The 22457-nt window shown below is 53.5% G+C and overlaps 2 protein-coding genes across 5 annotated transcripts in view; both read left to right on the forward strand.

Annotated features, from left to right (window-relative positions):
* The window catches only part of SIN3A (SIN3 transcription regulator family member A), a 31815-nt gene extending 22374 nt beyond the window's left edge, over positions 1-9441 (forward strand). For all 3 annotated transcript variants that reach the window (XM_040077450.2, XM_040077449.2, XM_040077452.2), the window contains exons 12-21: positions 235-351; positions 1052-1290; positions 2468-2651; positions 2836-3409; positions 3877-4046; positions 5063-5236; positions 5932-6024; positions 6356-6450; positions 6639-6846; positions 8176-9441. In XM_040077450.2, the coding sequence (XP_039933384.1) occupies positions 235-351; positions 1052-1290; positions 2468-2651; positions 2836-3409; positions 3877-4046; positions 5063-5236; positions 5932-6024; positions 6356-6450; positions 6639-6846; positions 8176-8406 (2085 nt within the window). In that variant the 3' untranslated portion in view covers positions 8407-9441. The remainder of the gene's footprint in view (positions 1-234; positions 352-1051; positions 1291-2467; positions 2652-2835; positions 3410-3876; positions 4047-5062; positions 5237-5931; positions 6025-6355; positions 6451-6638; positions 6847-8175) is intronic.
* Positions 9442-11719: 2278 nt separating this feature from the next.
* Positions 11720-22364, forward strand: MAN2C1 (mannosidase alpha class 2C member 1). 2 transcript variants are annotated; one of them, XM_040077472.2, is made up of 26 exons: positions 11720-11833; positions 12250-12375; positions 12862-12985; positions 13263-13333; positions 13477-13654; positions 14125-14314; positions 14672-14778; positions 14905-15015; positions 15377-15469; positions 15578-15694; positions 16122-16217; positions 16513-16658; positions 17104-17227; positions 17389-17510; positions 18031-18116; positions 18576-18746; positions 19032-19114; positions 19280-19374; positions 19489-19593; positions 19784-19940; positions 20242-20385; positions 20477-20586; positions 21112-21191; positions 21289-21434; positions 21596-21699; positions 21775-22364. In XM_040077472.2, exons 1-26 carry the CDS (start codon positions 11742-11744, stop codon positions 21890-21892), a joined length of 3096 nt encoding a protein of 1031 aa, XP_039933406.1. In that variant the 5' UTR covers positions 11720-11741; the 3' UTR covers positions 21893-22364. The 2 variants fall into 2 exon arrangements, 1 of the variants encoding a protein (XP_039933406.1); XR_005703022.1 differs by lacking the exons at positions 21112-21191; positions 21289-21434; positions 21596-21699; positions 21775-22364 and adding an exon at positions 20053-20129 and having other exon boundaries at positions 20477-20585.
* The last annotated feature ends 93 nt before the right edge of the window (positions 22365-22457 follow it).

The following is a 22457-nucleotide window of genomic DNA, read 5'->3' on the forward strand; positions in this document are numbered from 1 at the left end:
TCTCTCGCAAGCGTTTTCCTCACAGCTCCAGCCTATGAATTTTTCAGGCTGCCTGGCTGTTTGGGTTTCTGGCTGGCTGGGGTTGCCCTGTGAACGCTGGGCTTTGGAAGGGGCGCACACTTTTTCCAAGTGGGAATTAGCTTGTCCCATCAGAAGACTGCCCTTGAAGCTGGCCAGGTGTGATGCCCTTGAACACTGACCATGACTCTTGTTCTCCCTCTGCCTTCCTCAAAGGTTTTGAATGACACCTGGGTCTCCTTCCCATCCTGGTCTGAAGATTCCACATTTGTGAGCTCCAAGAAGACACAATATGAGGAGCACATCTACAGGTGTGAGGACGAGCGTTTTGAGGTAAATTGCTTTTCCTTGGTCCATGTCTCAGAAAGTTCTGTTCTGTGAACAGTTAATGAGCCTGATGTAATGATACCTTTAATTCTCCGTCTTTTATTGTGTCTGCCACCTGGTTTTTGGCATAAAAGCTGGCTTTCTCTTCATGCAAGGCGCCTTTGGCTGCATGACCACTAAGCTGCCACCCTTGCCCCTCACCTTTTGTGCAGAGCTCTTCGTTCACCCCGCTCCAAGTGAAATTGTTGAATGGCTAGCATGGAATTGTTGCATCTTTTCTGTTCTTCCTGCCCACGTAGTGCATGAGAACGTGCATTCCCCTGTAATCACCTGCAAAGCAATGTGTTCAGGATTTTAAGTGACTGACATTTTGACTGGAAATGGAAGTTAGCTGGGCAATTACCTGAATCTGCGCAGATTTGGCATGTCCTTTTGTAGAGTAACTGTCAATTGTGTTCTATTCGCAGCTGGAAGATGTAATTTCCGAACAGTATCATTCTGGTAGCCTTTAAATTCTTGCATGGTATTATTTAGGTAGCAGATGAAATATAATTGGATTATTTTAGAGCAGCTGAACACCAAAGTGCTCGAGTACACCTTGTTAAACAGGCGCAGCTTCTTGTTTCGTGTCACTTGAATGTTTGCCTCTGTGAAGTATCATGTTTTGTCTATTCAAATGCTACGGCTAATGCACTGTTCTCTCCAGCTGGATGTTGTCTTGGAGACCAACCTGGCAACGATCCGTGTTCTCGAGGCAATCCAGAAGAAGCTGTCACGCTTGTCTGCGGAAGAGCAGGCCAAATTCCGGCTGGACAACACCCTGGGGGGCACCTCGGAGGTGATCCACCGCAAGGCTCTCCAGAGGATATATGCTGATAAAGCAGCTGACATCATCGATGGGCTTCGTAAGAACCCCTCCGTGGCTGTTCCCATTGTGCTGAAAAGGTACTGATTGCCCCTGCACCCTGCCCCAGGGTCCCTTCCAAAGGGTAGTGCGCTGTATGCTGTCCAAATTTATGGGAAAGCGGCGAATTTCTGCCCCTAAGGAGTGTGCCCTCCACAAGGCTGTCAATTTGCCCCAAAAAGCTGTGGCTGCCCACCCCTGAAAGTGTTCAAGGCCAGGTTGGGCAGGGCTTGGAGCAACACGGTCCAGTGGAAAGTGTCCCTGCCATGGCAGGGGGTGGAACAAGATGATCTGTGAGGTCCCTTCCGAACCAAACCCTTCCATGATTCTATTATTCTGTGAAACTAAGAAGTTCATTTATATTCTGGACAGTTGGTATATTCCATAATCATCACCTGGAGGGAATTGCCCTCCTGAAACAAAATCCTTACAGCTCAGCTGGAAGGATATTGAGCTTTTGTTGTCTCTTCTTAAGCTTTTTTCTTCCCTGGTGTCAGCACTGTGTGTAAGATAAGGGAAATGTTGTCCCAGGGCTAAATGTGATCCCTTTCCATATCCTATGGGGGTGTGTGCCCAGATCATGGGTCTCTGCTATCCTCAGATTCCCAGTCCTGTTTCTGTTGCCATCCTCTCCTTCCTCAGTTAAAAGGGAGTGGACGCTACAACTCCTTGGGGAATGTCGAGGAGATGTGTGAGCAGTACATGCTATTTTATCTCTGTGGGACTCTTGGTCCTCTGTTCTGGAGTTCTGGTGCTGGGTGTAGCAGCCTTCCCAGGGTACCTGCAAGGGCCCAGTTTCCCTGCCCTTCTCGGACTGAATCAGGGGTGCTTTGCTTGGGATGCTGGAGTTGAGGAGCGCATTCCCAGGATACTGCTGTCTGTGCTTTGTTCATTGTCCAAACTAAGCTGCCCCTGTTCCACAGGTGGAGCTTTCTGGGGATTTCTGAGAGGCCAGGGCCAGCTTTTTTACCTTCCCTGTCCCTTTATTCTCTCTCCTAGGGCTGCTTTGTTCCTGCGTGGTTTTACCTAAATGTGAAAGAAACACAGTGGTTTCTCCAGCCAGGGGACACCTCCTGGAAAGCTCCTTTCTGTGGGATATCTTTGATCCATGCCCATTTCATTGGGAGTTCAGTTCCTGTCAACACTCACCAAGAACCATGGGCTGAGGTATTTCTTGTATGCTCACCTCGTAGCTCACCTTTTTTTTCTTGATCCAAGGTTAAAGATGAAAGAGGAGGAGTGGCGAGAAGCCCAGAGAGGATTTAATAAAGTCTGGCGAGAGCAAAATGAGAAGTATTACCTGAAATCCTTGGACCACCAGGGCATCAACTTCAAGCAGAATGATACCAAGGTCCTAAGGTCAAAGAGTCTCCTCAATGAGATTGAAAGCATCTATGATGAGGTGAGATGGTCACCAAAGGTTTCCTTCCCTCGAGCTTATGTACTTTGCTAGTGCAGTTTCAGTTCCTGTTCCTCACAGCTTGATGAGGGAGGAAATCTGTTCCACTGGCAGTGCTTTCTAGCAGGCTCTTGGGTGGTGGAGAGGGATTGTTTAGGCTGATTTTCATGCTGTTTCTCCTTTGTAGAGGCAAGAACAGGCTTCAGAAGACAATGCTGGAGTCCCCACGGGCCCACACCTCTCGCTAGCCTATGAAGACAAGCAGATCCTGGAAGATGCTGCCTCTCTCATCATCCACCACGTGAAGCGACAGACGGGAATCCAGAAAGAGGACAAGTACAAAATCAAGCAGATCATGTATCACTTCATTCCAGACCTGCTGTTTGCTCAGCGAGGTGAACTCTCAGATGTGGAAGAGGAAGAAGAAGAGGAAATGGATGTGGACGAAGCTACTGGGGCTGCAAAAAAGCACAACGGCGTTGGGGGTAGCCCTCCCAAAACCAAGCTGATGTTCAACAACACGACAGCCCAGAAGCTGCGGGGCATGGATGAGGTCTACAACCTCTTCTACGTGAACAGCAACTGGTACATCTTCATGAGGCTGCACCAGATCCTGTGCCTGCGGCTGCTGCGGATCTGCACCCAGGCCGAGCGGCAGATCGAGGAAGAGACGCGGGAACGGGAGTGGGAGAGGGAAGTGCTGGGCATAAAGCGAGACAAGAGCGACAGTCCTGCCATCCAGCTGCGACTGAAGGAGCCCAGTGAGTGACTTCTGGAGGGAGGCTGGGGTGGGGAAAAAGGTGCTTCTGTTTTGTGGTGTGGTGACAGGGGTGTTTGGTGTCTTGAGGCACGTGACAGCAGTGACCCTTTAAGGTGGGCTCTCCTTTATTATCCATGGGGAGATGGGAATATGTGGAGAACATGGGACTTGGAGTAGCAGAAGGATAATACGTAGCAGTTATTTCATAAGAGCTTTCATTTTACGCTTGCATATCCTCAAGTTCCCTGAGGAAAAGCTTTCAGAAATGGAAAGCTCATGGAGGGAGCAGGCTAGGGCTAGAAAGCAAGAGATTATGAAAATACCTGTGTCCTTAAAAGGACTTATTCATGTCCATAAAAGACAAATTTAAGTAACTCTTCAGCTTAAGTGGGTCACCTGAGGACCAGAACTCACAGCATCCCTTTCTGGGGGCGGTGTGCCCATGCCTCCCCTTCTCTCCTGTCACAGTGGACATCGATGTTGAGGATTATTACCCGGCCTTCCTGGACATGGTGCGCAACCTCCTGGACGGGAACATGGACTCGTCGCAGTACGAGGACTCCCTGCGCGAGATGTTCACCATCCACGCCTACATCGCCTTCACCATGGACAAGCTGATCCAGAGCATCGTCCGACAGGTGCCTGCCAGCCAGGCCTGGCCACTGGGTGGGGCAGGGCAGGGAAAGGAGACAGCTTGTGCGCTATGGGCTCGCACTGGAGGCTGTGCTGTATGCCTGCAGGGGGGATTTCAGGGGTAAGCAGGTAAATTCAGGGTGTTTCCTCACGCAGCTCTCGAACCCTCATAGTAGAGAGAGGATAGAAGGTGATTTCTGATCTGTTTGAATTATTGAGAATATCCTCTACAGAGTTCTCCTTGTTTTCCAGATGTTTTAGGATATTAGTATTCAAAGCGTGTCCACAGCTAATCTTGCTTTAACTTTGGGGAGGAAAAAAAAGGAAATGACATCTAAATAGTACCTTTCCTATCCATCAGTGCTGTAGGAGTGCGCGCTTTTTCTAAAAACCTTTTTTCTCTTTTATCTAGCTGCTGGAGTAGCTCATTTTGGCTGTTAAACTCCAGTCCTTTTATTGGATTGGTAGGAAGAATGTGATAGCAAAGGAAAATTTCTTGTGCCTTTTTGTAGCATAAAGAACAAAAACAGACACAAGGGGCTGGAAGTGGAATAACTTGAAAGGGCTTTCCTCTTTCAGAAGGGTAGAGCTGCTCTTCAGAAGCCCTTCAGTCCAGAGATTAACTGAATTCAGAAGACAGTTGGAGGACTTTTGATTTTTAAACTTACACAAAACATGGATTTGATCTTAAACCTCCCACCCCTCTCCTCAGACACAGCAGCAGCCCCTTGGTGAGGAGAGGACACGCTGTGTCACGGAGCTCTGCCCCTTCCTCCCCTGCTGCTGATCACAATGTTCCCTGTGTGGAGTTTTCCTCTGAGTTGCTGTGCTTTGCCACCTGCTAACTTTTCTAAAGATACTCTGTGTTTTTCACATAGTAGCACGGATCATCCGCAAGTGGAAGCAGCCAAGGGTTTTTTGCTTGAGCTCAATCCCATTGTTACACCCTCCTTTTACTCTATCGCGGCGGGGGTGTAGCAGCTCCCTGACAGAGCCCTTCCCCCCGTTGCTCTGTTGGCAGCTCCAGCACATCGTGAGCGATGAGATCTGCGTGCAGGTGACGGACCTGTACCTGTCGGAGAACAGCAGCGGAGCCACGGGAGGTCTCCTGGCGTCCCAGTCCTCCCGCGCGCTCCTGGAGGCCGCGTACCAGCGCAAAGCCGAGCAGCTCATGTCCGAGGAGAACTGCTTCAAGGTAAAACCAGGCTCTGAACCGCAGCGTAAAACCAGCGAGAGCTGAGGGCAGTGCCTTTGAGGAAGGGAGAGGCACCGGTCCTTTAAAGAAGGGCCTTGTTTAGGCACCCAGAAAAGAAGAAAATGAACTCCATCCCAGCCAGAAGCAGCGCATGTGCTGCCAGCTTTTGGAACAGTGGTTAATGCTTCTGTAAGGGCCCCTCAGAAATAAAGTTTCAAGGAGGAGTATTTTTCTGGAACGGCCATGATATCCCCTGTGCTTTACAGCAGCTATGGGCTGTGTCGTACTGACTGCTTGGCTGCCACTGCTTTTAATTTGTTAGCTCAAACTCTCCCGTTTCTCTGGTGTCTCAGTTTTGTCGACTGTTGGGAGATCTGCCACTACTGACTGTGCGTTAAATCACTGCTGCCTGCATACATTGCTAATAAACCTGTGCTAATCAAATCCATACTTCTTCCTTTGCTAAAGAGGCAGGAAGTGGTCAGGCCCTTTCTGAGCTGGAGAAGTACTTTGGATATAAGCCTGGGTGTATAATATCTCTCCCCATGCCCTCAAACTTACTTTGGGGGCTCAATAAGGTTTTCTTTAAAACTGCCAACATGCTTCATTGTCCCTTCGCCCCAGTAAGAAGTGAAGGTGTTTGTTTCCATATCAAACCTCCTCTTACTGAAGTTCCTTCTGCTTTTTCCTTATAGCTGATGTTTATTCAGAGCAGAGGTCAAGTTCAGTTAACCATTGAGCTGCTGGACACAGAAGAGGAGAACTCGGATGACCCTGTGGAAGCAGAGGTAAGGGCAGCTTGTCCAGAGAGCTGGCTGCGATGGTCAAGGTTGCTCTGGACCACAGTGTCCAGTTGACTGCAGGCATGGTCCGTTAGCACAAGACAAAGAAACACCAAGGACATGCCTTAAAGCTTCCAATGACGTGAGCAGGCAAATCCTCGGTTTATTTTATATTAGAAAACCACATAATGAAACATTGTGTCTGCCCTTTTGGGCGTAAGATGCACAGAAGGGATGTCATGTTCTTCTGTGTGATTTCCAGCTTAGCCCCCTGTAACCCTCTCGTGCTGGTTGGTGGGAGGGCAGTGGCTGATGCGTGCTCTGTGCTTGCTTCCAGCGCTGGTCCGACTACGTGGAGCGGTACGTCAACTCTGATTCTACCTCCCCTGAGCTCCGCGAGCACCTGGCCCAGAAACCCGTCTTCCTGCCCAGGTGAGTGGCCAGGCTGTGCTGGGAAGGCTCTTAAAGCTCATCCCGTTCCACCCCCTGCCCTGTGCAGAGACACCTCCCTCTAGACCAGGTTGTTCCAAGCCCTGTCCAACCTGGCCTTGAGATCCACCACCAGCTTTGCAGTGCCAGGGGCTGGGCGCCAATCCCAAGAGGGCTTCTCTGGTTTGCAGGAACCTGAGGCGGATCCGCAAGTGTCAGCGTGGTCGGGAGCAGCAGGAGAAGGAAGGGAAGGAGGGAAACAGTAAGAAATCCATGGAGAACGTGGAGAGCCTGGACAAGCTGGAGTGTAAATTCAAGCTGAACTCCTATAAGATGGTGTACGTGATCAAGTCGGAGGATTACATGTACAGGAGGACCGCGCTGCTGCGAGCTCAGCAGGTAGGAGCCAGCCAGAGAATGGGTGGGCTGCTGGTGTTTCCTGGGACCCAGGGGAAGGAAGGAGGCATTTGGAAGCTGTAAAGGTTTGGGTTTATCCAAGATGAAAAGAGCTTGTGACTCCAGATGGGTGAAATTTAGGAGGACTGCACTGGAGGAAACTGATCTGGTCATCTGGATGCTTTGACACTCTCCTTTTCTCATCTTATGGGAATATTTCTGTCCACTTTTATCATGTATTTAGATTTATAAAACAACTACTTTCCATGTTTCTTGCTGATGAGATACAGATAGTGGCTTTACTTCCTTAGTTGTAAAGCAATTCTCTTAAACTTTGCATCCGCATCGGTTGGGAGCATTTTATTGCAGCCCAGTGACTCTTTGAAATGCTGATACTGAGGATTTTGATTGAAATCCGTCTATCTCATTCAGCTGGCACAAACCTCAAGGAAATGTAAGCTTATAAGCAGGATACTATGTGCCAGTGCTCTTCACAGAGAATCTGAACATAAATTCAAGTGTTAAATACGTAGTGTGCGGCTTAGCCCTTGGTTACTGGAATACACTGAGGGAGCTGTAGAAGCTACATTGGATTTTGGAAACAAATCTATTGGATTTAGCAGTTAACACCCTAAAGCAGTCAGTCTCTGGGAGAAGAACAAACAAATAATAAAATCTGTAAGTTTTAATCTGGAGGTTTAATTATATTGCCTGTTTTCAATTATGACTGTAGCCATGGCTTTATACCATCTGTCCTGGATTTTACATTCCTTAGGCAGATGCTCTTACCCAAAAAGTGCTCAGTTCTTCTTCTCCTGATGTTTCTGTTAAGTCAGAGCGTCTTGAGCCTGTTAGACCTGACCTGGGTCTTAATTTTCTGTAGCAGTTGGTGTCCCCAGTATGTGTAACGCATGTTGAACTTGTGCCCCTCTCTGCGGGCTGGAGACAGACCCCGAGGGCTGGGATGAGCAGGATTTGCAGAGGAGGCAGCAGCATCTTTTGGGCGATGCAGAAGGGGCTCTGAGCTGGGCATGCAACTTCCAGGCTCCCACTGGATATGTTCTGTGCCCCCAGCCCATGACCTGCTGTATTAAACAAAGAGCATAAACCTTTTTGTATTTCTGAGCTCATTTTGCCACAAATTTTCTTGGAGAGGAGACCCAGGGGACCTTCATCAGAGCTTTCCCTCTGTCATTAGTCCAGTGTCTGCATTACGAATTCCCTTTGTGTTTGATCCCCTTGCCAGTGTCAACCAGTAGCCAAGCTTTGTGTTACGCTGCAGTCTGGGGGCCAAAGCTGCCTTTTTCCTAACATCTCTCCCTGTTTCTGCAGTCCCACGAAAGGGTGAGCAAGCGGCTGCACCAGCGGTTCCAGGCCTGGGTGGACAAATGGACCAAGGAGCACGTGCCCCGCGAAATGGCAGCCGAGACAAACAAGTGGCTCATGGGTGAAGGGTTGGAGGGCTTGGTGCCCTGCACCACCACCTGTGACACAGAGACCCTGCACTTTGTCAGCATCAACAAGTACCGCGTCAAATACGGCACGATATTCAAGACGCCCTAGGAGTCCCCCGGGGCGAGGGACGAGCCCGGGAGATGTGTGTGTGTGCGCGCATCCAGGGAAGGAGGAAGATGCCTTTCTCCCCTCACCGTGTATCTCCGTAACGTGGCCACTTGACTAGTGCGTGGCTGGTACAACCCGTCCCGGCGGGATTCCCTGTGGGGACGCGGATCTCCGCCCGGGGCCGTGGGCTGCCGGCCCCTTTTGGGCAGGAAGGACCCTTCTCTGAACTGAGCCATCCCAGAGAAACACCACGAGCTCGTACACACCAGCAGCGTTGAGGCTTTGACTCCCTGAGCGGCGAGGGAGGGGAACAGGATGCTCTCCACCACCGGACCGCTTGGATGTGTCCCCGAAATCCCCAGGTGCCTGTCGCCACCGGATTCTCCTCTCCTTGCGGGCTCCGGCGTGGGGCCACGGGGCAGCGGACCCCAGGTTCCTCTCGCTCCCTCCCCTCCCTCCCAGGCTGGACTCACCCTGTGCAGATCGGTCTGTCCTTTCTAGTGCCAGTGGAACTGTTTTATTTTTATTTTGGGTTTTTGTTTTTGTTTTGTTTTTTTTTGTACCTGCTTGTTTACTAGTCTCTCCTAGTGCCATGCACCAGCTTTTCACACACATGTACGTACACACACACAGCAGAGAACAACACGATTTTAACATGTTCCCCTCCTTTTTTGTAAATAAATGTACAAATTGTCGATTTTTTTTTTCTCTTTTTTGTTTGTTTTATTTTTTTTGTTTGTTTGTTTTGGTTGTTTTTTTTTTTTTAATTAAAGGAATTATGCTTGATGTGCTAGCATAACTGTACTAGCTTCTTGTGTACCATAGTACCAGGTGGCTTGAGAATTAGTACCGACAGACAGACCGATGGAGACATTTATTACACTTTTTACCAAAGGGAGTTATCATTGTAGTGCTTTTGTGTGGAAACTTTTTTCTCCTTTTTTGTAAATAAAAAAAATAATGTCTTTGTTCTTAACTGGAGGAAGACACTCGCTCACCCACAGCCGTGTTCCTGGTCGGAAAGGCACCGTTGCAGCGTGCAGGTTTTGGGGTGGGAAAGGGGAGGGAAGAGGGAGGTGTAATCCAACCCCTTTTCTAAGGCTGGCAAGAGGAAACAGCAGAGGCAGCGTGTGTGTTTGGGGGTCAAACAACTGAGGTGTAAGCAGCTTGAAGGAGATATAAATATAGAGTATATAATTTTACTTTATAAATTTTTGGGTTTTTTTTTCCTGGTGGGTAATTTTTATCCACCTTGTCTTCCAGCTCCAAGGATCTTTGCTTTTCGGAAGTGTTGCTGAGCAACTTAGCTGTGGCTGATTGTGCTGATGTCTTTCCCTTTCTGTATTGGAGAAAACATCATGGGAAATACCAAGCCAGTATTTGACAGAGCTGTTCTGCATGTGTGCAAGAGGAGGAGGAGGGACTGGGGAGGTCTCGGTGCATTTCACTCTAGAAATCCACAGATGGGATATATATTTTTTTAAGTAGAGAAATTTAACGCTGGCAGATATTTAAAACGCGGGGGAAGATTCTGATTTTAAAAATAAAGAAGTCAGCACAGATTTTTTTTAAGCCACGCCAGCCACCACTGCACTGTGTCTCCTCAAAAGGAGGCGGCTTTCCTTGCGAACATCCACGCTGCCAGTCCTACCCACCTGGAGTAGCTTCCATCGTCCCTGGATAAAGAGCCACCAGCAGAGCTTCAGCCTCTCCCAGGGACTTAGTGTATTCTGAGACAGCGCGTTCACAGAACCATAGAACGGCCTGGCTTGGAAGGAAGGGACCTTAAACATCATCTAGTTCCAGGTTCTCTCCTCCTGCCAGCACAGCTCCTTCCCTGCCGTGGAGAGAGGCCGGGGAGCAGGGCTGGAGGGAGCACCTGGAGCTGGGGTGGAAGTCACGGCCCCGAGGGGCCACGACTGGCAGCCAATGCACAGCAGGCAGGTCTGGAATGGGAGCCTCCTATGGAGACAGAGAGAGAAGGAAGAGCCCAGCAGGGGATTTTCACACTTTGCTAGCAATAAATCACCCGTCTGGTTTCTCCTCCTTTGCTGTAACCAGGCAGGAAGGGGCTCTCGTGTGTCCTCTTCCATTCCGAAGGTGTCATGTGTGCTCCCCTATTATTTCCCCCCTTTTTTTTTATTCTGGTGTATGCTCAAGGTGATCTGGAAGGGAAAATCTTTGGTGATTTAGGCTTTTGGCCAACGTGGAAGTACCAGGTGCTACTGCTTGGTGGGGATCCTATGCCAGGAGCCTGTTCCTGCACGTCATTGCGCCGGGGGGCTGGTGCAGGTCCCTGGGACAGACCGTGGGGACACCTCTGCCTCTGGTGCTCCATCTGACATCCCAGCTCTGCTCCCAGCCTCTACAATAGCAGAGGTTTGCCTTTTTTAAAACTTCCTTTTTATTTGATCTTGCTTTTTGTATTCTGTAATGTGATCCTCGGCCCACAGCCCATGTGATTTCTATACCAATGTTGTAAATTTGACTTGTAGCGTAGTATTTCCATTAAAACATCAGGGCTGAGCATCGTGTACAGATTCTTCCTTCCCTCCAGATGATAATGACATTTTGGGGCGATTTGGAGGCAAACCAGGACATGGAGAGGAGGGTGCAGGATTGCTTAGACTGAGGGACAGTGATGAGGGGGCTTCTGCCTTCTCATCCAGGGAGCACTCAGGGTGGGATAAGAATCTTCTCCAAAACTTGACAAGCAGACAATCCTCCCAAGAAACATCAGAGACACAACCATGGTCGCAAGGAGCTCTCAGCAGAAACGAGCAAGAAACTTGTCTGTTCCCTCACAAAATCTCCCTTAGGGCTTCTGGGCAGGCACCTCCAAGCGCTCATCACGAAGAAGATCAACTCATCTCTTCACCAGGGAGAGCTTGTGAGGACTCACCCACACAAATAACCCGGAGACACGAGCTCCAGCCCCACCGCGGGCACAGCACCACCGAAACCTGCTACTCACGTGGGCCCGAAGGACTCTCCCACCTGAGCCGGCCCGAATTCCTGCACAACAGCCTTCTCGTACGGGATGCGCCGCGGAGGCTGGAAGCAGGAGAGCTGGAAGCGAGGAGGGCGATGCCCGGGGCCGCCCCGATCCGCTGAGGGCCGGCCGGGCTCCGGGCGGGTTCCAGGCCGAGCGGGCTCCGAGCGGGCTCCGAGCGGGCTCCGAGCGGGCTCCGAGCGGGCTCCGAGCGGGCTCCGAGCGGGCTCCGAGCGGGCTCCGAGCGGGCTCCGAGCGGGCTCCGAGCGGGCTCCGAGCGGGCTCCGAGCGGGCTCGGCCGCGCCTGCGCCGCGCGGGGCGGGGCGGGGGCAGCGCCGCTGCCATGGCCGCGATCAAGCACCGGCGGACGGCCCTGGAGCGAGTGGAGAAGTTCGTCTCCGACACCTACTTCACCGACTGCAACCTGCGGGGCAGGTGGGCGGCGGGGGGGACTCTCCGGGACACCTCCGGGGTGGTGGCGGCGGCCGGGACAAGTGTCTGTCCCCTCGGGATGGGGCTGCTGCCCCGCGGCGCTGCCGGCCGTGGGTACGGGGACTCGGGGAGCTCGGTGGACTCCGCTGAGGGGCCAAATCGCACCCGCACAAACACACGCGCTCCTTAATCGGCATGGAGCGCTCCTCGGCTCTCCACGGCACAGCCCCTCAGCCCCCCAGGCCTCCCCTGGCCACCGGGGGCCAGCAGGGCGCTTTAATTCTGTGATCTAATATTATTGAGGCTGTCGGGTGGTGGCAGGGCGATTCAGCCGTGCTGTGGAAGCTCCCCGTACCATCCCTGGGCTAGGCCGTGCGGGACTGATCTTATTCACGTGTCCTGGCCATCTCCGACCACAGGCTGTTTGGGGATCGCTGTCCACCGGCGTCGCTCTCCTACTTCCAGACTCCGCGGCGCATCCCGTACGAGAAGGCTGTTGTGCAGGAATTCGGGCCGGCTCAGGTGGGAGAGTCCTTCGGGCCCACGTGAGTAGCAGGTTTCGGTGGTGCTGTGCCCGCGGTGGGGCTGGAGCTCGTGTCTCCGAGTTATTTGTGTGGGTGAGTCCTCACAAGCTCTCCCTGGTGAAGAGATGAGTTGATCTTCTTCGCGATGAGCGCTTGGAGGTGCCTGCCCAGAAGCCCTAAGGGAGATTTTGTGAGGGAACAGACAAGTTTCTTGCTCATTTCTGCTGAGAGCTCCTTGCGACCATGGTTGTGTCTCTGATGCTTCTTGGGGAGATGTGTTTGCTTGTCAAGCTTGGGAGAAGGTTCTTATCCCAGCAATGGTCAGACAAGATGCCACTGACGATTTCTCTGGGGTTCCAAATCAGGTGTGTGTATGGACAGGCAGCATCCCATCAGACTCGTGGGCTGTCCCCGCTCTGGTTCTGCCATGGAGGGCTCTGAGGAAGCGTGCTTTCCCTCAGGAGAAGGCCACACGGTGGACTGAGGTTGCTGCTTGCTCTCTTCCAGATGGGAGACGTGCTGGTTTAAGGTGGAGCTGAGCATCCCCGTGGCATGGGCGGGGCGGGAAGTGCACTTCGTCTGGGAGAGCGATGGGGAGGGCATGGTGTGGCGAGATGCCCAGCCTGTCCAGGTATGGAGGCACCGATCGGGGGTGTGCCAGGTGCCCTGCTGTGCACAGAGTGGTGGCCTTTGGCACCCTGCCACATTCTGTGGTGGTGCATGCAGGGGTCGTGGTGCTGCTGGGGCAGCAGCAGCTGCGGTTCCTGTTCTTGTGCCAACAATTACCCCACAGCGTGTGGGGCCAGCCCCTCTGTCCAGCTGGACTCGGGGTATCTTCTCCTGCCCATCCAGCCTGCTGTCATGACCTCTGCATGATCTGGTGCTGAATGTGCCGTCTTCCTGTGCAGGGATTGACTAAGGAAGGTGAGAAGACCAGCTACATCCTGACAAGAAGCCTGAAAGAGTCGGAGCCCCACAGGTGTGTGGTCAGCTGAGCCAGAGCCCCCCACTGCTGGGGCACCTTGGTGTTGTTGGAAGCTGAGAGGCCGGGGACACATACATCCTTGTCTGTGTCCTGGTGCTTGTGACCGGCTCCCTGATGGTTTCCTCTTGTCCCCACAGCCTGACACTCTACGTGGAGCTGGCCTGCAATGGGCTCTTTGGAGCTGGCAGGGGCAGCATGATCGCCCCTCCGGACCCGGACAGGAGGGTTACCCTGAGCAAGGCTGAGCTGGTTGTCTTCAACAGAGATGTTTACGAGCTGCTGGTGGATCTGGAAATACTGCTGGACATGGCTCAGGTCTGGGAGCTCCTCTTCCCTTCTTTCACCTTTTCCTCAACTTCACTGTACCTCCTCCTCCTGCTGTTCTGTGACCTGGGACCTTGGAGGAGAAAATGTTTGCTGCTTCTGCTTTAGCCTGATTGACACTGTCTGGGCTTGATGATCCTTGTGAGTCCCTTCCAACTCAGTATATTCTAGAGTAGGAGAAAGCTGAATTGAGGGAAGCCACAGGTGTTTTTTCATCCACTTTCTGCTCCAAAGCAGGATGTGTTAACCATGGTCCCCTGGAATGGGCATATGTGGAACCTGGATTTGGAAGGCATGTGAGAAAAGGCATAAAGCTATGTTTGTGAAGCAGAGACATGGTGTTTACCTGTTACGACTGCCTGAGATTGATGTTGAAAGGAGGTAGCAGGTTCTCCTGGAGGCAGGTGACATCTGAGCTCATACAGCGGCCAGAGTCATATTTTTATCCCTCTCAACCCCAGCTCCTCGGGGAGGAAAACCAGAGGAGTTTCCAGGCACTGTACACTGCCAACCAGATGGTCAACGTGTGTGATGTTACAGACCCCTCCACCTTCCCCGCTGCACGTGACCTGGCTGCAGCCATCTTCAGCCAGAGGAACGGCGAGAGCCAGCACACCATCCATGCCATGGGGCATTGCCACATTGACTCTGGTGAGAGCAGCACCTCTCCTCTCACCTGGAGGCCAGGCTGTGCTGCCCAAGGGGAGAGCAGGCTGCCCTTGGGCTCCAGGCCCAGGGTATCATGCCTTGAGAGAAGGGAATGGGACCTCTCTGCTGCCACGTAGCTGGTTTGTCTCTGGGGCAATGTGGGAATGTGGGTCTGGCTAGCTGTGCCCTTTGGGACATTGATGGGAGTGGGGATGAGGGATGGATTACAGTCTGCTGTCTTCCACCTGTTGGGCTTCACCCCTTGATTTCCCATCCCAGGAGGGGTTTCTTAGGGGTTGCAGCTCCGTGAGGAGCTTGTGTTAGGTAATAACCATGGTGGGGCCATGCCTGTCGCTGCAGCCTGGCTGTGGCCATACGAGGAGACCGTCCGTAAGTGCGCCCGGAGCTGGGTCACTGTGGTGCATCTGATGGAGCACAATCCAGAGCTCACCTTTGCCTGCTCCCAGGTGAGCGATCTCCCTCCGGACACCTCTCCTCTGCTTGTGGCAGGTTGCTTCTCCAGCAAAAGGAGATGTTGCAGGGAGGAGGGACAGGGTGTGGGCGGGCTGGGGCTGATCCCTGTGCTCCGGCAGGCTCAGCAGTTCCAGTGGGTGCAGAGCTGCTACCCTGGGCTCTATGCACGCATTCAGGACTTCGTGGCCAAGGGACAGTTCGTTCCTGTTGGAGGCACCTGGGTGGAAATGGTGAGTGGCACGGTGAGCCTGGCTTGCTGCACCCTCCGTGTGCCATGCTCTGGGACCAGGCCTGCTGCTGCAGGGGAGAGCAGAGCCTCTGCTGAGCCTGTCTGGTTGGCAGTGGTCTCCAGGCCTCGGAGCAGCAGCTGTCTGAACTGTCCAGCCTAGCAAAAATACAATCCTCCCAAATAATTCCCTGAGAAAGGAGCTTTAGATTCCCAAGTGTGTTCTTCCTTTTTCCCTCTGCTGAGCCCTGCTGAGGTTCTCCCCATGATCTGCCAGGTCAGGTGGGTGGGAATGGGGGTCTTACAAGATCTCTCCTTCCTTGGTGCCTGGCTTTCCTCGTGGGCTGCCTGTGCCTTCCCCCCAGGATGGGAACCTGCCCAGCGGGGAGTCCATGGTGCGGCAGTTTCTCCAGGGACAGAGGTTCTTCCAGGAGCAATTCGGCCGGATCTGCTCGGAGGTGCTTGTTCTTTTCCATCGTACCTTCCTTGCCCAGCATCTCCTTCCACCCACTGCTCTTTGTGAGGCTGGGCTGAGCTGTGCGTGTCCCTGTCCCCTGTGCTCCCAGTTCTGGCTGCCGGACACATTTGGATACTCAGCCCAGCTGCCCCAGCTGATGCGTGGCTGTGGGATCCAGCGCTTCCTCACACAGAAGCTCAGCTGGAACCTGGTGAACTCCTTCCCGGTGAGCTGTGCTTCCCTTCTCCCCAGGGATGGATGTGTGGGTGCTGGAGTCTTCTGCAGAGCTGGACCCGTTGGTTCCACAGTTCTTCAGTTCAGCTAACACAGGCTCTGCTTCCAGAAGCCACTAGGTTTTGGTGGTAGTGATGTCCTGTCACGCTTTAGAAGAGAGGAAGGACATGATTAGAGATCCCAGCCAGGCCCCTGGCCTGGATATTCCTTCTGCTTCCGGAAGGGAAGCTGTGACGTGTGTGCGGGTCCAACACACAGCAAATCCAGCCCTTGTGGCATTCCCTGTCCTTGTCCTCTCCTTGAACTGATCCATGGGGGCATCCTGCAGCTCCCTGGAGAGAAAGTGAAGGCCCAGTTTGCATCCTGAAGAGGCTCTGAAATGCCCTCGTGTGTTACATTTTCCTTTCTCTCCCCTCCAGCATCACACTTTTTTCTGGGAAGGCATTGACGGTTCCCGGGTCCTGACCCATTTCCCCCCTGGTGATTCCTATGGGATGCATGGGCGAGTGGAAGAGGTGAGTGAGGTTGCCAGACCTGCACGAGAAGGGCAGTGCCAGCCCCTTGAGGTCACATCTGAGGCTCCTGGGAGAGGCCACTGCCTGCGAAGGGAGCAGGAGATCCGGCAGCATTGCTGGACATAGGCTGGTGGGGTGCCTGAGTCCAAAATGTGCCTGACTCAGGCACTTTGGGCCAGGGAAGGGGAGCAAGACTGGGCTTTGCACCCTAAAGACCGACCTGGCTTTCTTGTGTGGAGCTGTGGGAGCTGGGGCTGGGTGCCAGAGGATTGCAGCTGCCCAAAAATCCCTCCAGATGCTGAAAACAGTGAAAAACAACAAGGACAAAGGCCGTGTGAATCACAGCGCGTTCCTCTTCGGCTTTGGAGATGGAGGAGGGGGACCCACCCAGAAGATGCTGGATAGGATGAAAAGAATGAGTGACACAGATGGGCTGCCCAGGTGAGAGGAGAGCTCCCATCCACTCTCCTGGCAGGGGCATTTGCTTTGTGCCAGGCCTGGCCTTCAGCAGTGCCAAAAGAAAGGGAGAAGGGTGGGGAGACGGGCAAGCAGAAGGCTGGGAAGGATTTTCAGGGGGATGCAATCCGGCTGTGATCCAGAGCTCTAAGAACAGGTGCACAGGGCAGCCACGGACTGCTTGTGACCCCTCAGGAGGGCTGTGGGGTGAATAGCCAGCACAGCAGCTGTGCCTGGCAGTCACTGCCTGCCTGGGGAATGTCCTCAGGAGAGGGACAGGGGCACAGGGGAGCAGGAGAAGGGTGAGGGGAATACTTTATGTGGCTGTGTTGCAGTTTCTGGGGCCTGTCACCTTTCCAGCCCGGATGCACCATCAGCCATGTCACAGGCTTCTCCCCAGCTCATCAGTGTCTGTGTGTCTGTCCAACAGGGTGCAGATCTCCACTCCTGACCGGCTCTTTTCTGTCTTGGAGAAGGAGTCATCCCAGCTGTGCACCTGGGTGGGAGAGCTCTTCCTGGAACTGCACAATGGCACCTACACCACCCAGGCACAGGTGAGGGTCACACTGCCAGGCAAGGGGGCCGTGCAAACTCGTGACACCTGCAAGCAGCCAACCCTCCTGAGCTGGAGCTGGGATTCTGCTGCTGGTGTGAGAGTTCCACTCCCAGCTCCTCATTTCCTGAGCATCTTCCTTCTGTCCTTAATTGGCACCAGATAAAGAAAGGGAATCGGGAATGTGAGCGGATTCTCCATGACGTGGAAGTGCTCAGCACCCTGGCTGTGGCTCAGGACAGAGGGTTCCCGTATCCTGCCAGCCAGCTCCAGCGGCTCTGGAGGTGAGGGAGTGGAGGAGCACTGCTGGTACTGGGGGAGAGTTCAGTGCTGCAGCGCTGTGTGTACACAACCCCTGCCGTAAACTGATCGGGAATCTGCCTGGAAAGAATTTGCTGCTTTGCTTGATTCTCCTGCTGAAAGATTAACTCCAAACCCTCACTTCTCTGCGGTCTGGAGGCTTCGTTTCCTGCCGAAGCTTACTCCTCCCCAGTTCTGGCTTGTTTGAGCTTGTACAACAACACATCTCGTAGCCTTGAGGGGTGAAAACAAATAGCTCTTGCTGCTCATGGTTGTGGTTTACTGAGATGACAGTTGACAAGCCCTAACGTAAAGAGAATTAAAGGATGCTGTGGAAAAAAAAAATCTTTTCTCCCAAGTGTTGGGTAAGGGGGGAATAAGGAATGATTATTAAGTTTGTCTGTCTTGCAAACAGGGCTCTTGTTTGAGAGAAGAGTTTGTTCCAAGCCAGCACAAATCCGGTGTTCCGCCGCTTTCTTCCCTGGTTTCTGCTCTCTGTTTTAGGTTATTGCTGCTCAACCAGTTCCACGATGTCCTGCCAGGCAGCTGCATCCAGCTCGTGGTGGAGGATGCCCTGCAGTACTACACAGGTGAGCAGGGAATTTGCCGAGGAGGGCACTCACTGTGGGAGCAGGTCCTGCCTGGTGGGGCTGTGGAGCTTCCAGCCCTGGGCTGCCAGGGCCAGCCTCGGCAGGCATGTCTGAAACAGCGTTAAATTAGCGAGGGAGCCAAGGGATTGAGAGCCATCCCAATTTATTGACTTTTCTGCTTGCTGCTGGCGTGCCAGGATAGATTCCCACCAAGGTTTGTTTCTGCCTGCCCAGGGGTGCTTGCAGGAGCTTCGTTAACCAGAATTTTCCAGCTGAGCTGGCACAGCTCATTGTAATCTTGTAATAACAAAGTTTAGAATAATTATACACTTGAATTACTTACTAATAGATAATAACAATTGATGATAATTAGCAATAGTAGCTTGGAAGGAGATAAAGTGTGTGTACATTGCGTGGGGAAGCTCTTCCAGGTCCAACTCGGGCCCTTTTATTGCCCAGAGATCCGCAGCGCTGGTGCTCAGCTGCAGGAGGAAGCTGTGCAAGCCCTGTGCAGGGACCTGCTGCAGCCCAAGGGATGGAGCCCCCCGAGCAGCCTCGTGCTGAACACACTGTCCTGGGAACGCACCGAGGTGATCTCCAGGCCTGGGCCAGACGGAACAGAGACGTTGGGTATGTCTGACCTGGGAGTAGCTGTTGTATCAGCGTTCCTTACAGGGGCAGAGGCAGCTAACAGGGAAATACCCTGCCTTTCACTGCCCTGGGGAGGGTTTTACTGACCGATCAATCTGTCCTTTGGACAACCTGAAATGGGAGAAAGTCCCCTGAAGCATGCATGAGGAAGAGGAGGGTGTGGGAGGAGGCGGTAGATCTGACACGAGAGCAGCAGGGCAGCAGTCGTGGGACCTAGGGTTCATTCTGTGGTGAGTGTTGGGACAAAGCTCCTTTGCTTTCCAGCTCTGGTGACAGTCCCCAGCATGGGCTATGCTCTGGTGCAGGAGCCATTTGTGCCTCCTCAGCCTGTGGCGGTGAGGAAACAGGTAAGCTCAAGGCAGATGGTTCTGTCCCTGGTTCCCACGTCTGTGTTCCCCACATCAGAGGTTGGTTGAGGAAAAGTCTAAGGAATCCACACATTAAATTTGCAATGGAGGCACTCAGCTCCTGCAGGTGTGGGTCTGTGACACTGTTTCTGGCCTTTTCCCAAGGAGGATGGCTCCATTACCATGGAGAATGGGATAATTGCTGTCTGCCTGGACACAATGGGGCGCCTGACCTCGCTTCAGCTGCTGGACTCTGGGAGGTCTGTGTCACCCCACTGGTGGCCGTGAGCTCCTCAAACCTCTCCCAGGACCTCTCAATGTACACCTTTCTCCACTGCCTGTCCTTCTGACGCTGCTGTTGCACTTCCTTGCAGAGAGTCCGTCCCAGATGGCTGCTATGCCAACCAGTTTGCACTCTTTGATGATGTTCCCCTCTACTGGGATGCCTGGGATGTGATGGATTATCACTTGGAAACCAGGTAGAGGAGCAGTGCACGCAGCACTTGGATTTTGGCTTTCCCCTGAGATTCCTGTCTCCCTGTCAGTCCTCACTGGAAGCAAGCACTGACTCGGGAGCAGTGAGTGACTGCTGTGTGGGGGGCTGCACTGGGATTTGGGAACCTGCATCTACCAGGCTGAGAGTATCTCTGCCTTCATTCCTTTCTCTAGGAAGCCAGTGACAACGCTGCTGAAGCCTCTGGAAATCACCCTGGCTGGGGGCCTGCGGGGAAGTGTGAGGTTCTCCCTGCAGGTTGGGAAAAGCAGCACCTTAACCCAGGAGATCATCCTGGATGCCGCGTGCCCACACCTCCGCTTCCTGACCCAGGTGTGGCCCGTGGCTGTGACTGGGAACCAGGGAGCTAAACCTTGTGTCTGAATTATATCCCCCCTCCCTGTTTTCTTCCCTGGAGTCCCCTGCTGTCTGTCCTCCTCTGCAGAAAGCAGCCCGAGGCTGGGGGTCCCGAGGGCCAAGGGTGGAAGAGGGACGCACCAGTTCATCCGTGTTGAGACTCCGGTGCGGTTTTGTTGCAGCTGAGCGTGGACTGGCTGCTGCTCACTGGAGCACGAGAGGTGCAGCCTGTGCCTGTCAGTCCCCCACGGTGACATCCTTCTGCTGCCACATTTAGGTTGAGTGGAAGGAGGCTCACAAGTTCCTGAAGGTGGAGTTCCCTGTGCAGGTCCGGAGCACAAATGCTACCTACGAGATCCAGTTTGGACACCTGCAGCGGCCAACGCACTGGAACACGTCCTGGGACTGGGCTCGGTTCGAGGTGAGGAGGGAGCTGCTCTGGTCCTGGGGCCGAGCTGCTCCTGTTCTGGGCAGCTCCGTGTGCTGAACACATCCGCTGGTACCTGCTGCAGGTGTGGGCTCACAAGTGGCTGGATCTCTCTGAGCACGGCTTTGGGGTCGCTCTGCTCAACGACTGCAAGTACGGAGCATCGGCCCACAGGAACATCCTCAGCCTCTCCCTGTGAGTTAGGGATGGGTGAGGGGGGAGCTGCCACCAGCACTCTGCCTTCTGAGGTGTCTCTTGGAAGTCAAGGCAACACCTGCTCCTCGATGACCCTAGTTATAACAAGGAAATGGTCCGGTGGGTGGCTGTTTGGCTGGCTTACATTATCTTAGTCAGTTGGAGCTAATTCCTGTGAACTGTGATAATTCAGGAGAGATCAGATTCATATTTGTGGCAGGTAGGTTTTCTGCTGCTAACCAAAACATTCCCCAGGAAGGGAGGCTTAAGGAGAGGAAAGGAACAGGAATGTTAACGTTACAGGTGCTTACAAAGCTAAAAGAAACTGCCTATTTCAGTGTGACTGTCAGCCGCAATTTCCACAGGATGACACCACAGTTCTTTAGCTTCTGAGACCATCCAGGTTCTGTTTGCTGTTGTCTTTGCTCCCACTTCAGGGCCCAGCCTCAGGGTAGCAAGGGAAGCAGTTGCCTTGTCACAGTGCTCTGCCAAGGCACCGCTCTCGCTAACCTCATGTTACCTTAGGCTGAGAGCACCCAAGTCCCCCGATTCCACGGCAGACATTGGGCACCACCAGTTCACCTACGCTGTGATGCCTCACCAGGGTGAGTTACGGGCAGAGCTGGGCCCCAGGGGGATGTGCAGGGTGGCAGATGCTCCAGTGAGCCTTGGGCTGACTGGAGAGAGCTTCTTGTGCTGCAGGCTCCTTCCAGGAGGCCGGTGTGATTCAGCAAGCCTACAACTTGAATTTCCCCCTTCATGTGGTCCCAGCCAGCTGTGCCCAGTGCCCAGCCTGGAGTGCCTTTTCTGTCAGCTCATCTGCCGTCGTGCTGGAGACTGTCAAGCAGGCAGGTGCTGGGTAGAGGAGGGGAGGGCAGAGGGGCTGAGGTGCTGCTGTGGGGCAGGGCTCGCTCTTCCACCTACACCAAGCGGTGGCCAGGCTCAGCTGAGCGCAGCAACTTGTGTTGAAGAGGCTGTGCCTGTCTCACCTGTCTGAACTCCCCCAAAGGCCGAGGACAGACCTGAGGCTGTGGTGGTTCGGCTCTACGAGGCCCACGGCAGCACAGTCACCGCCTGGCTCCAGACCTCCCTCCCCATTAAGGAGGCGATGCTGTGAGTCCGTGCAGAAGGGCTGGGGGTTGTGGGGATGGAGATCAGTCCCTTCAGCCTGCTGCTTTTCCCCCCCAGCTGTGACCTCCTGGAGCGTCCGGCTGCACAGGGCCGCCTGCCGCTGGAGCCCCAGGGCCTGAGGCTTTCCTTCACGCCCTTCCGCGTGCTCTCTGTGCTCCTGCTCCGGAGCCCCTGACACCAGACGTCGTCCCTTGCTGCCGCTGCAGCTGCCTGGACCAACGCTGTGAGCTCAAATCGCAGATTGAGCTGTTCCCCATCCCAAGAGTTGTGCCAGGCAGCAGTTCCAGGGAGGGGCAGCATCCCCACGTCCTGCACCCAAGCGTTGGAGAGCAGTGCTTGAACAATCCCGCTCCTCAGGGAAGGAGGACAGCTGCCCACTGCCCAGCCAGAGGGGAGGTGTTGAGTGAGTTCTGAGCTCATTTAAGTGTGGACAAAATTGCAGACAGGCTGGTGGCCCTGCACGGGCTCTGCTCCAGCCACAGAGGTTTGGGGAGCAGCAGCTTCCACAGTGCCTCCTGTGTCACAGCCTTCATCCTGTCTAGCAGCGAGTGTAAAAACACACTCCACTCCTTCCCTTCTGCACCTGCCTGCCCCTTGCACTGCCCTTGCAGCAGAGGAAACACAAAAAAAATCAAGAGAATTACATAAAAACAAGCTCCAGCCTGTTTTCTTAACTTGTTTCCAGATAACTGCACTGACCTGCCTCCTCCCAGGGGCTTTCTTGTAGTTGCTCTTTCAGT

This window comes from Hirundo rustica, chromosome 13 (assembly GCF_015227805.2).
Source record: "Hirundo rustica isolate bHirRus1 chromosome 13, bHirRus1.pri.v3, whole genome shotgun sequence".
In the NCBI taxonomy this organism is placed as follows: Eukaryota; Metazoa; Chordata; class Aves; order Passeriformes; family Hirundinidae; genus Hirundo; species Hirundo rustica.

Bases quoted from the DNA above. Each gene is read 5' to 3' on its own strand.
- MAN2C1 (XM_040077472.2), top strand. From the start codon at position 11,742: ATGGCCGCGATCAAGCACCGGCGGACGGCCCTGGAGCGAGTGGAGAAG. The intron at 18,117-18,575 runs GTGAGCAGGGAA...TTTATTGCCCAG, and splicing joins TGCCCTGCAGTACTACACAG to AGATCCGCAGCGCTGGTGCT. The intron at 19,115-19,279 runs GTAAGCTCAAGG...CCTTTTCCCAAG, and splicing joins CTGTGGCGGTGAGGAAACAG to GAGGATGGCTCCATTACCAT.